This window comes from Amblyomma maculatum, chromosome 3 (assembly GCF_055883805.1).
Source record: "Amblyomma maculatum isolate TAMU_Amacu chromosome 3, ASM5588380v1, whole genome shotgun sequence".
NCBI classification, from domain to species: domain Eukaryota; kingdom Metazoa; phylum Arthropoda; class Arachnida; order Ixodida; family Ixodidae; genus Amblyomma; species Amblyomma maculatum.
Window position 1 is genome coordinate 92102474 of NC_139346.1, and position 11609 is coordinate 92114082.

The 11609-nt window shown below is 45.2% G+C and overlaps 3 protein-coding genes across 3 annotated transcripts; 2 read left to right on the top strand and 1 right to left on the bottom strand.

Moving 5' to 3' along the window:
• Positions 1-5151: 5151 nt before the first annotated feature.
• LOC146195292 (uncharacterized) lies at positions 5152-6633 on the top strand. Its single transcript, XM_084597743.1, has 2 exons — positions 5152-5464; positions 5710-6633. Exons 1-2 carry the CDS (start codon positions 5292-5294, stop codon positions 6470-6472), a joined length of 936 nt encoding a protein of 311 aa, XP_084453869.1. The 5' UTR covers positions 5152-5291; the 3' UTR covers positions 6473-6633.
• On the top strand, positions 6611-9352 carry LOC146195293 (uncharacterized). The gene is made up of 2 exons (XM_084596767.1): positions 6611-6954; positions 8018-9352. The coding sequence occupies exons 1-2, from the start codon at positions 6611-6613 to the stop codon at positions 8487-8489; spliced, it is 816 nt and encodes a 271-aa protein (XP_084452893.1). The 3' UTR covers positions 8490-9352.
• Positions 9147-11117, bottom strand: LOC146195294 (uncharacterized). Its single transcript, XM_084597742.1, has one exon. The coding sequence runs from the start codon at positions 10466-10468 to the stop codon at positions 9263-9265; it is 1206 nt and encodes a 401-aa protein (XP_084453868.1). The 5' UTR covers positions 10469-11117; the 3' UTR covers positions 9147-9262.
• Between the last annotated feature and the right edge of the window lie 492 nt (positions 11118-11609).

An 11609-nucleotide genomic window follows, 5' to 3' on the forward strand; every position in this document is an offset into this window, starting at 1 on the left:
GTGTTACGAACCAGCAGACCACTTCGACAGAGAAGACAGCGCGGCGTCAGAAAATCGAGTTTCGCCAGTGGAGGCTGCTCATGTGGCGTCACGCTCCCTCCTAGTTTTTTTTTTTTTTTCCACGCATTCCATATTTGCGTGCTTTGTCAGCTTGTCTGATAGTATGGCTTGTCTCCATTGTATGGCCCGATGAACGATTTCAGAAAACTGAATGCACCTTTCGCTTTTTTCATTCCCGCCGAAATCACTTTTTGAGCGTAAAAATGACATACTGGAGACAAAGTCTTGATTGATTTCCGGCTCTGGTGGTTGTTTTGGTCTGCGGTGTATGACAGTACGAAAACATTTCGTGGGGGGCTGAAGCCCCATAAGCCCTCCCCCTGGCTACGCCCCTGGCTCCGGGCGAAGTGGGTTTGATGGCACGGGCTACCAAGAAATGATTACTTTCCAAGCAGCCCTTAAGTACAGGGCTGGTCTGGTCTAGCCTCGGTAGAGACGCACGAGTTATCTGTGAACACATTTGATGACCCGTGTAAACACATAACAGGGCGCGGGTGAATCTGACCCTGCCTTATTGCATTGTTCCCGTCTCCCCTAGGTCATTTCAAGCCATAAGTGGATTCCAAAGGCTTGCCTCCCCAAGCAGTTGGTTTCATGAAAAACCACATGCAGCGAACTCCTTCCGCCATTTTCGCGTGGTATCCCAGCAAATACGGAAGCTAAGGAGCAGTAGCGCTACTTGGAAGAGGTCTATTCTGTATTTCGTGTTCACTACCAAGCGTGCAATATGGCGGGAAAATGGATGATCACGGTTGCTTCACAGATCTCAAGCATCCATTTTTGAAAGGCTTTCTGGCTTGGTATACAAGGCCTGCGCGTTTGTTTTGTTTTTTTTTTCTTGTATATTTGCGGAGCGCATGGAAGCCGTTGACAATAACAATGTGCCCGGCTACTCGACGAAACCGAAAGTGCTTGAAGGAAGTGAATTTAATGGGAAAGCCCGATACACAACATATTCCAGAGTAGTTATTGGCAGTCGAGCAGTAGAAATTCTTTGCTCCCGCCTTGATGTTTATTTAATGAATGTTGCAATTACCTGCTGCGCTAATCGGTTAGTACTGTTATAATTGTTGTGCTGTTCAGTATGAAACAGCGTTTTTTTTTTTTTCATCCACGTCCATCGCGCATTTAACAAGTGTGCTATGGTAGTCAGCGTTAACTGATGATCAAAATTTGCAGCCCTCCTTCCCCTACTGTGAGGTTCACCGCACCTTATTACCGCAACGAAACTCAGGCCGGAATTCGCGGTACTGACTACGCTCCAAGGTCAACCTCGGAAATCAATTTTCCTTCAAAATAAGATTTGTCATTTACTTGCACTTCCAGCTACCAACTGTATGAACACCAAGCTAGCTTAGCAAACGCAGTATAAAACTTCTAAACTCACCCACATGCTGCTTTCGCCAATGCTCAAAATAATTAAAATTCCCAGGTGTACGAGGTTAGCACCGCGAACCCCGTGTATGTTCGGTCCCCATGCAATCACCTTTATTTATAATTGCTGACCACTTCAAATAATATTATGGGCAATAACTGTGAACGTGCGCAACCCAACCTCCCAACTGTGTGCGCCACTGTGAACCTCCCAATAAAAGCGCGAGAAATAATATTGTCCGAATAAAATAGTAGTGAAAAGGCTGCGGTGCATGAAGGTGAGTTCTACGCATTGTGCAGTGACTTCTGTGATTTTTTAAAAAAAAAAAAGCAGTGAAGAGTTTATCATTTCCAGCAGAACATATTTGTCTCTAAGCAAAGATTGCTTATACGTACGCTGTGTTAAAGATATACTGAATAAAAAAATTGCCGCAGAGATTTCCAGCGCAGATGGCAGCTATCGCATTGGGTGTGACCAAAACAATCCACTTTATGGACAGAAATGAGCGCAAAGTAAGTATTTTATGGAATATTTCTCAAATAGCCGCACCTGGAGGGCTCCTGTGAAAGCTGTGACAAAACCGGATATCATGTCACAACTCTAGGCCATCACGGTTGTTCGCAACTGTTCGTATTTCCTTTCACCCATGGCACTCACAAAGCGCAGGGACATAGGGTTTTTTTTTTTTTTTTTTTTTTGCTGCTCGTGTTCCCCTCCAGCGCGCAAACAATTGTCCGCAATAGGCGCCCTCTGTACGCGTCCCCCTCGACCTCCCTCGTGTGCACAATTGCATTTAGCATGCAGAATGCAATTGTGGTGCTTTCTCAATATTCTTGGATATTTTTTCAGTATACCTTTAAAGCAAACACTTTTTCAGTTATACAATTCACGTCTTTCATCTTGAATATTGAAGTTGCATAATTTACTCTAAAAATACAAAAGAGCTCACCACTCGCCACATGCCAAACTTCGCTCTCAACCAAAGTCGACGCCTCGCTAATGACTCGCATGATAGACAGTCTCCCTACGAAGCAATATACTTTTTTTTTGTCTACATCAAGTTTCCTCTCACTCACGAAACAACTATTACGATAATATTGCTGGTTAATCAGTTGGAAAACGCTTCCCAAGCGTTAGACATAAGTAGAGAAAGAACGCCGAAAGCAGCCGCTGCTCGCCGCCGCTACAGCCGATCATCACGGAGATGACGATGACATAAGTAATGCAAGATAACAGTTTCTATCTTATGACTGCTTCGTGGAGTTCTTTGATTAGTCGGTTGAAGTTCAGCAAACGGCAAGCTCTGTTGTCTATGCATGCAAAACAGCAGGAATTAATAAATATACAAGGGCGTCCATTTATTCGCAAATAGCTTAAGACTTCTATTTACACGTGCACTCTGGTCTTCAGTAGATCGAGGCAGATAGAGACAGTTGTCATTATACACCGCTCTCTGCGGTTAGGTATTTCGCAAACTCAGCAGTTCATTGCTTGGCACATGCCTATTGTTTAGTCCGGTATTAGTTCGTACAAAGACATAGCATTTTCTTTTGTGGCATAATTTTCCTGTCGTCCCGTGGTTCACCACTGCGATGTTGACTCATGAGCGCTGCGCTGTTGTGCGCAACCTTCGCGGCAGCGTGGTTTTGTGTACTCGCTTATGTTCATGATGCAATCACGTTAGATCAGTTGTGTGACGGTGCGTGGCAAAGAGCACTGCAGTCATCCGTGTCATCTAAAAAAAAGAATATTATATTTGCGCAGGCCTCAGCCAGGAGGCTGAGAGGCTTTTTTTTTTTTTTTTTTTTTTTTTTTTTAGCCTGATTTAACTGCTCTTCTTGCTCAGTGTCAAAGAGCCCTTTCACTGTTGGCGGCGCCTAGAAGGCAACGCTCACCAGTTTACTAGGCAAAAATTGTTATTTTCCAGCCTGGAAAGCCAGAGATTATTATTTCGTGTCGTTGCGTCGAGCTCACAGAACGTCATCACGTTACCGTTCTGCTGTCTCAACGTTGCGTGACTCGCGAGGGTCGGGCGACAGTTTTGTCGATTCGCGATAAGCACCGATCGGCAACGAATGTTCACACTGGCCTGCGTCTTGCTTCACTCCAAGCAAGATTTCAACGAATATTCGAACTTCGTGCCTTTTCAGCGTCTTCCGTCTCCTACCGCGTGAGAGGTGTAGATCAGTTCGGACTCCATTCAGCTATGGATAGGTACAAATATTTCAGTTAGTAAGGTCTTATCTTTATACCCATGTGCAGGGCGGTTTCGTCAGCCAAAAGCGCTTTAATTAGATGAAGTCGGAACCAGCGGTGGTGTGAGCACCCTTGTTTGCGGCCCGCTAAGTCACAGATCACGAAATCGCCTCATGCCCGAGCGATGAATGCATGGCGAAGAATACGATTACCTGTGCGAATTAGTAGGCTTCAGTGGCTTCACTACTGCATTGATCGTTGACATGTGTAACCAAAAACTGCATGCGCAACACGTGGTCCACGCACGCGCAGGCACTCTTGAACATTCGATCCCTAGGAAGGACTGTGAAGCACCGCGGATTCGATGGGGAGTTCTGCGACTTGAAGTCGCGTAATCACGCGGACAGGTATGAATTAAGGGACATGAACTTCTGAAAGACTGCATAAATGACTAACAACCAAGGAGCGTCTTTCGGACTATGTTTACAAGGTTGGTAATCAGTGCATAAATACAGTCGCATTCATTAAGTACCTGGGTCCAACAATTGCTTTCATTATTAAGTGAGATACTAATATATTACGACGAATGCACTGAATTATTCAGGAATTTATACAACTTGCACAACAAATAAATTATACCTGTGTAATCATACCGGGCTATGGTTCGACAAGTCCTAGCGTACGCCTCAATGGAGTTGGATCCATACAACCCGAAAATATCGAGCAAATGGAGCGCTAGCAACAGCGCACTGTCAGGTTCCTATCAACAGATTGTCGCAGGCGTTCATCTGAAGTTAATATGCTGAAGCAGAACACTTTGTAGGGGTTCCAAGTGCGTAGGTATATTGACTGGTTAAAATATTTGTAGTTATTACACAACCAAACAGTTTGCTATGGGAATAACGCTTGTTCTGTGCAACACAATGGTCGTCTAGATTGAACAATGCAGGTGGGACGTGAACAGATTGTGCTAGGACGAAACAATTTTGAAATTATTTTATTTCTTTACGCAATTGAAAATGCAATCGCCCGCCCGCTTTGATTGCTGAATGAGCTGATTTAACACTTTGGAGGAGCATTCTTTGCCCACTTATCTTCTGTAACCCCAATGGCTGCAGTGATGCCTGTAGTATTTGGAAATTAATAAATTTTTCCTTTCTTTTACAAGCGCTTGCGCCGTGTCTCTGCCTTCTTCTGTGTCCTCATTTTTTCGCGCTACTTTTCCATAAACAAATAAAGACTGCATCTTTCCTTTCCCTGAACTTAAAGGACAGAGATGCCGGGCTTTCGCATTATTCTTGAATCTCTTAACCTTAACAAGGTAAGAAGTGCAGACTCCAGTCCCTCAAACAGTGTTGCTTGGCTATCGCGTTCGGGCAGTGGTTCCGAATTCATGTGATTTATTTTTTTTTAATATTTAATAGCCTGCCAACATGCGCGCTTTGTAAATAATGTCCGCGGATCGTTTTTCATGGCCCGAAGGGGCGCGCACTAACAGCCGTTAATCGCAATAGGAGAGTTTCCTAATTCGGTCCGGCAACACTGGTCGCCGACGCCATCCGCCATTAGCTTGGCGACGAACGCCGCTGCTCACCTAGCGTCCGCGTTCTCCCTTGCTGGGTTGAGCCTATTTGTACCGTATAACTCCTCTTCGCTAGCAATGTCGTGGTCCAGAAGCCTTTCTCCTGTCCCGAAGAGCCTCACCATCGACAGAATACAAGCGTACAGCGCTTCCAGAAGCCTCGGCAATCGGAACGATGAGCGCAGCCACAAGTTTGTCGCCGAGAGCTACGTTCAGTGCGCTTCCATTGAAACGTCACCATTCACTATACGGTAAGCTGCCACATTCTGCGACTACGCTTTTTTTTTTTCGTCTTCGAATGCTAGATGCGTTCTGTTCGCTGAACCGCCTATGCTCATTCTCATTCTGAGTGAGAAAATAGAGCGCACAAGCTTTATGCGAATGCACTCAGAGCAGCCATGGCCCGTTAAACCGAGTGCCAGCTATTTTTTTTTACTTCGGTTGTGCTGTAAGCAACATCAATCAAAAACTCTCGTCTTTTTTTTTTCTTGTGCAGTGACTCCAGGTTCGTGCGTGTACGCGCGCGGTGCTTTAGAAGCCAGAAAAAGACTGCATCGCCATACCAAGTCAGTGTTGTGATAACGCAAGATGGTTTCATCGACGGCTGCACATGCGAGTGCGCTGCGCGGGAGAGTGGTGTGTGTCACCATGCTCTGGCACTGCTCAAGTTACTTGTGTTGCTCAAAGAGCAAGGGTATGAAGAACCGCCGCCTGAGCTGTCCTGCACGGAGCTGCCGCAGAAGTGGAGACGACCGCGTGGGGATAAAATATCATCCAGCGCGGTAGATGATGTAGATTGGAGGTCCGTACGGCCTGGTGGTAGGGAGTGTGCCACGGCCTCTCGACTTTATGAAGCTCGCAAAAAACCCAGGCTTGCAGAGGATGTTAAAAAAGCTGCTCTGAAATTTGGTCAAGATCTCGCAGAACTGGCACCAACCCCATTTTCAAAGCATTTGCAGGCAATGACAGTGAAACCTTCAAGTTCTGCCTACGGGGAAACTTGCGAAGGCAGTATGTTATGGAGCCAGAAGCCGTTAATGCCTCATCATTTTTCCACTCATATTAGTCCAGAAATCAAGTTGGGTTCCACATCAAGAGGAGCCGACTCCGTTCCACCAGAACCAACTATCATACCTTCAACATCACTGTATGTCGCTTCATCTCAAAACCTGCCAGCATCACAGAAAGCCATACTTGAGGTAAATACAGAAGTTGTAGTAAGACAATCTTTAGTAATACAAATGTGGCTAGTATGTTAGAAAAAAATGTCTGCAGCTACAGTTCCTAACATTATCTTTCTTAAATGCACATAACATACAGAGTGCAAACACAGGGCTTCGTCTAAATATGGTAAAGTGCTGAACGTCACTGCTCACCCAGCGCAAACATATGAGGATATGCATGTCAACCATAGTGCACAGCAAACTAATGCTTCTCTCAAATATGAATGTGTTATAAGTACAGCTGCTGCTACAATCTATCTGGTAAATGTTACTTTTTACCTGTGCAAGCATATTTTCCTTTTTTTCTTTTTGCAATCTCTAACCCTTACTATCACCGAGGCTCACCAGTTGGAGAAAAGTAGCCGTGGGCAAAACAAGAGTGCTGCATGGCAGGCAGCCCGCCGTCAGCGACTGACTGCATCCAACTTTGGTGCAGTTATGAAACGTGAGAACTGGACAGTGAAGGGTCTCAAAAACTTGACTGCCGAGAGGGATCTGTCACGAGTAAGAGCAATCCAGTAAGCATCCATAAATACTATTTTGCTTGTAAATGCAAACGCAAACAGGTGCTCACTGTAATGCTTGCATGCACTGCTTCTACAGCTCATCAATCTTTAGGGTGATCTGTTGCAGCATTTTACAATTTTTGGCAACTTTTACTAGTATGGACACTAGGTATGGACTCTGTAGTAAGGCATTATAAAATGACAGAAAGGCACCAGTAGATGCTAGTTGATAGGCCATGAAGTCTTCAGCAGCACTGTAAACAAACACTGGTAGCATCCAAGCATGAAAAAATAGCAAAACACCACTGCATGAAATAAAGCCTTTTATTAATTGCTCAGTGGTCGCCCTTTTTGTACATTCGCATTCAAACTTAGACATGTGTCACCAACTTCTCGTCGACTGGCTGCCAGGCGTAAGCTGTGGAGACACAGGGACTTCACGCTTTTCCCGATCTAAAAGCGAGGTTTGGACAACACTTAAAAGTCGGTCAGCCCGTGTGACGTTCATGTGTGTCGGGGCGTCAGAGATCTAAAAGGAACTCGGAGAAGTTAAATAATTAACAAGCTTTTAAGTACTGGCAAGGAGAAACACAAGAAACACAAGATAAAAGTGGACAAAGGGAGTAACATAATCTAGTATATGTAACATTAATGCAAAACCTAAAATGTGACAAGAGAAGGAACAATAAAAAATGTAAGCTAGACCAATTATATGAATTCACACTAAGGGCATACAGTACATTAAAGGCGTAACTATGTGAGGTCAGAAACTATAGAGCAAAAGGGAAAATTCTGCGTCAACACGTACACCACCAGCTTGTTCCCAAACATAGTATTGCTGGCATTGGTCTGTGACAACATGAAAAACTACTTTCTCCTATCCATGAGCAGGTTGTCATAATCATTCATGCTGTCTTGTAAAAAAATCACTTTTAACGCATTACAAGTTAGCTAACCTCATTCAGCGTGGGTTAATAATGGTCATATTTCTGCTTTCACTGGCAGTCTTTCTTTTATGAACTGGAGGTGTTGCTTTTAGTGCAGTGTAGAACCAGCTTTCTTGTCCTTATTTCAGGTACGGCATTTCAAATGAGCTGCAAGCCATACGCCAATATGCAACGACAATGCAGGCCCTTCAGCACGACGTGCAGACATTCCACTGTGGACTTGCTGTAAGTCCAGCTTGCCCGTGGCTGGGAGCCTCACCAGATAGGATAGTCTGGGACCCAGAAGAAGGCAGCCATGGAATTATTGAGGTTAAGTGTCCTTACTCAATGAAGGATGTGGACTTTCCAAGGTTAGAAGGGTCATGCCTCGTGAAGGATGCCACCGGTGTTATCAGGCTTGATCGCCAAGATGCTTATTATTATCAAGTTCTTGGACAAATGGCACTAACTGGCCTCACTTGGGCAGACTTTGTGGTCTATTCGCCACATTTTATTGTGATTGAAAGAATAAGGTTCGATGAAGCTGCATGGCAGCTATGCCGAAACAAACTCGACAAATTCTACTTTGACACCCTTCTCCCATTTCTGGCAGAACAATAAACTGCAGGTCATCTAAGATCTTGAAAAAAAAAAAAATTAGAAGAGTTCAACGCTGCTGAACCGAATATTGAGCGAAAGCAATAGCTGCGGGTGACCGAGCATTCTTCTTCTTCTAATTATTCTCTTCATCTTCTTCTTCCCCAGCCCACACATAAAGCTGCGCTTTAACCAAGCCGTATGAGCGTGCCTTAGTGACCTATAGGGGTAACGAAATGCCAAGGTCCTGGCAGGCTGATTCTAACATAAGCGTCCCATGTGAAACGAGAGATCCAAGTTGGCAGCTCCTGCCAGCCCACATATAAAGCTCTCTATTACCATGCCCTATGAACGTGCCTTATTGGGGCTATATTAGTAACATGAATGCCAGGGTCCTGGCAGGCTGATTTGGACATAACCGTCCCATGAGAAATGAGAGACCCAAGTTGGCAGCTCACCGCCTCGCTACGCTGAAGGCTTGAAAGTGCAAGTAGTATTGCTTTCGCAATAAAATGAGAACAGAACTGCTTCACTATTTTTTACAAACTGACACTAAACATATACTAGTGACATTATGACACTGATATTCACACAACGAGGTCTTGGATGCAAGGGCAAAAGGTAGATGTACTGTGCTTGACGGAGCCCAGGCACCCGATACGCTGCTCAGAACATGCAGCATAATAAAACATCATACAGTAACATCACGTATCCACTAATAATAAGGGGAAAATAAGGGAAGAACATGCATACTTATACAATAATTAAAAAAAGGGCTACCAAAGAGTGCAAATGCACTATTCAGTATCGCCGCACCCTATAAGTGGGCTCTGGAGATTGGTCAAAAATGCACAAACAGCCCACATTTCATTGATGACAGGCGCTATGGTGAGTGGGACTGGCCTGTCAAAGATGTGAAATGCTTTGATGCGCTGAATTCGCCTTTCAACATGAATCCTAAGTGCTGCAATCTCTTGTGTTTCAGTTACTTCTTCTGCTGTGAAACATTTTCTACGTAAGAATGGAGGAGTATTCAATGTGACACCAATCTTGTTGAGCAATTCGTCTATTTTAAATCCCTTGTCAGCCATTACAGTGTCTCCAGGCTGAAACTCAAGCTTTAGGAATCCACATTTTTGCACCAAGTCCTTGTCGGAAATCGATCCGGCAAATAGTTTTGACAAAAAAGTGATTGTCCCATCTGGTGATATAGCAATCAATGCTTTAAATGTATTTGCCGACTTGTAGGTAGAGAAAGTTTGTGACTGTAGTACAAGAGAGCTTGGGACCTCACACCTTACTTCGGTTGCATCTATGATTACTCTAGTGCTAGAGTACCCCTGTGCGATAAACGCAGCTGGCATTGATTCATTCACTAGTTCTCTTGACATCCAAAGGTTAAGCTGGCCTACCTGAAGGTACATGAAGCTTATCCAGGTTGTGCACAGCCTGGATACCGTTGCCATCGAAATCCTAAACCTGTAGGCTAGGTCTTTTTCCAGCAGCCCAACACGAAGCCTGACCAGCACTAAGAACAGCTGTTCTTTGGCAGGCAGCAAATGGGGCCTTCCAGCATTGTTAGAGCCCTGTGTATAACTCCTTGACCAGACCTTAAGGTTTTCGCAATTCTCCCCTGGATCAAGGAAGTTAAAAAACCTTACAAAAGCTTCATAGCTAGGAAGGCCGGTGTAAAATGCCATGTATTCAGGGCTGTCCTGAAAACATTCAACAGAAAATTTTCGACTCGTTTGTTTTTCAAGCTGTACATTTTTAGCTTCTACCAGCTCACGCTCACGTTGCGCCCTGTACAAAGAGGATTTTGTCAAACTGAGTTCCTCTGCTTGGCCCTTAAGCTTTGCCTCAAGGGTTTCAATGTGCGCCGTCAGTGCGTCAACTTTTTCCTTGAGATCCGCAACCTCACGCGAACACACGCAATCGCACGTAGCGTCGTCACCGATGCTGTTCGACGTGCTGGCCTCGGCAGGAATGCTCCCGTAGATCATTTCTGCCGCATCCGATGGCTCGGTTTCAAAATCAGTGGTCGGCACAAGATCGGATGTAGCGGCGCTAGCACCGGTGGTGGTCGAGTTTAGGCTGCATGCTTGTCTGCTGCGAGGCTTTCTTCTCGGTGGAGGCTTCGACGCACAAAAGGCAAACACAGCCGGCACAGCATCTTGTTTCAGGTAACGCCGGTTCCCCGCTACATTCGGAAGATAGCTGTCTTCCGTGAAATGTCTCGAGCAAACTTTCGTGAACTTCGTAACGGTGAAAAACTTGCCCTCGTCGCGTTTAATCGCAATAAGCCACCTCTTCTTCCAATAAGCGTCCCTCGGAAAGCAAAAGAAGGAGACCTAAAAGAAAAGAAGTAGACACAAGGTCACGCATGAACTGAGACAAGTGCATGAATGCGAAAAGGCTGATAACAAGCCTACTTGCCTTTGAGCCCTTTTCGTCGAGCACTCCTCTTTGCTTGCACAATGGCACACAGCAGTGCACGGGCATGATTCTGGCACACTTTTCAACGCAGCAGTTGAAACGATGGAACGGCAACACGGAGAAAACGCGCGGTTCCACGCGGATAGCGTCACAGCTATACGCGCGTACGCGCGCGTACGGACTCTACCGAAGTGGCTCGCCAAGCTAATGGCGGCAGCAAAGGCTTCTTGCTTCACTCGCCAGATGGCGCTGAATTAGGAAACTCTCCTATTTCTCCCTTTCGAGAGCACCGATAAAAAATACGTTTTCAACTAGCTTCTTTGTCAGCCGCAAAACTGAAAGCAGTATTCATTGATAAAAAGACTAGCGCATATAACAGAGACACAGACATCGAAGAAGAGAGGACGAGCGCCAAAAATCAACTGATGTTTTACTTAGAAAGTTCCATAAAAGCACTTCGGCAGCGCATGCGCAGACTGGGTGAAAAACCATACAAGCGAAAACTAATCAAAATGGGGCAAACTGTTCTTGAGGTGCACTTCTTTTCTAGACAAGGTGATTGAAGGCGCGCTGACACACTTATCGCCTTCCCTGCTAATGGGATATGCCTCATATCTCACGACCTAACCTTGCGCCTCCCCTACCAAGCACACACGTGGTATCAAACGCAGGCACGCCCCCGCAAAGCTTACAATGTTTGACAATGCG

Bases quoted from the DNA above. Each gene is read 5' to 3' on its own strand.
- LOC146195292 (XM_084597743.1), top strand. From the start codon at position 5,292: ATGTCGTGGTCCAGAAGCCTTTCTCCTGTCCCGAAGAGCCTCACCATC. The intron at 5,465-5,709 runs GTAAGCTGCCAC...TTTCTTGTGCAG, and splicing joins ACGTCACCATTCACTATACG to TGACTCCAGGTTCGTGCGTG.
- LOC146195293 (XM_084596767.1), top strand. From the start codon at position 6,611: ATGCATGTCAACCATAGTGCACAGCAAACTAATGCTTCTCTCAAATAT. The intron at 6,955-8,017 runs GTAAGCATCCAT...TCCTTATTTCAG, and splicing joins TCACGAGTAAGAGCAATCCA to GTACGGCATTTCAAATGAGC.
- LOC146195294 (XM_084597742.1), bottom strand. From the start codon at position 10,468: ATGATCTACGGGAGCATTCCTGCCGAGGCCAGCACGTCGAACAGCATC.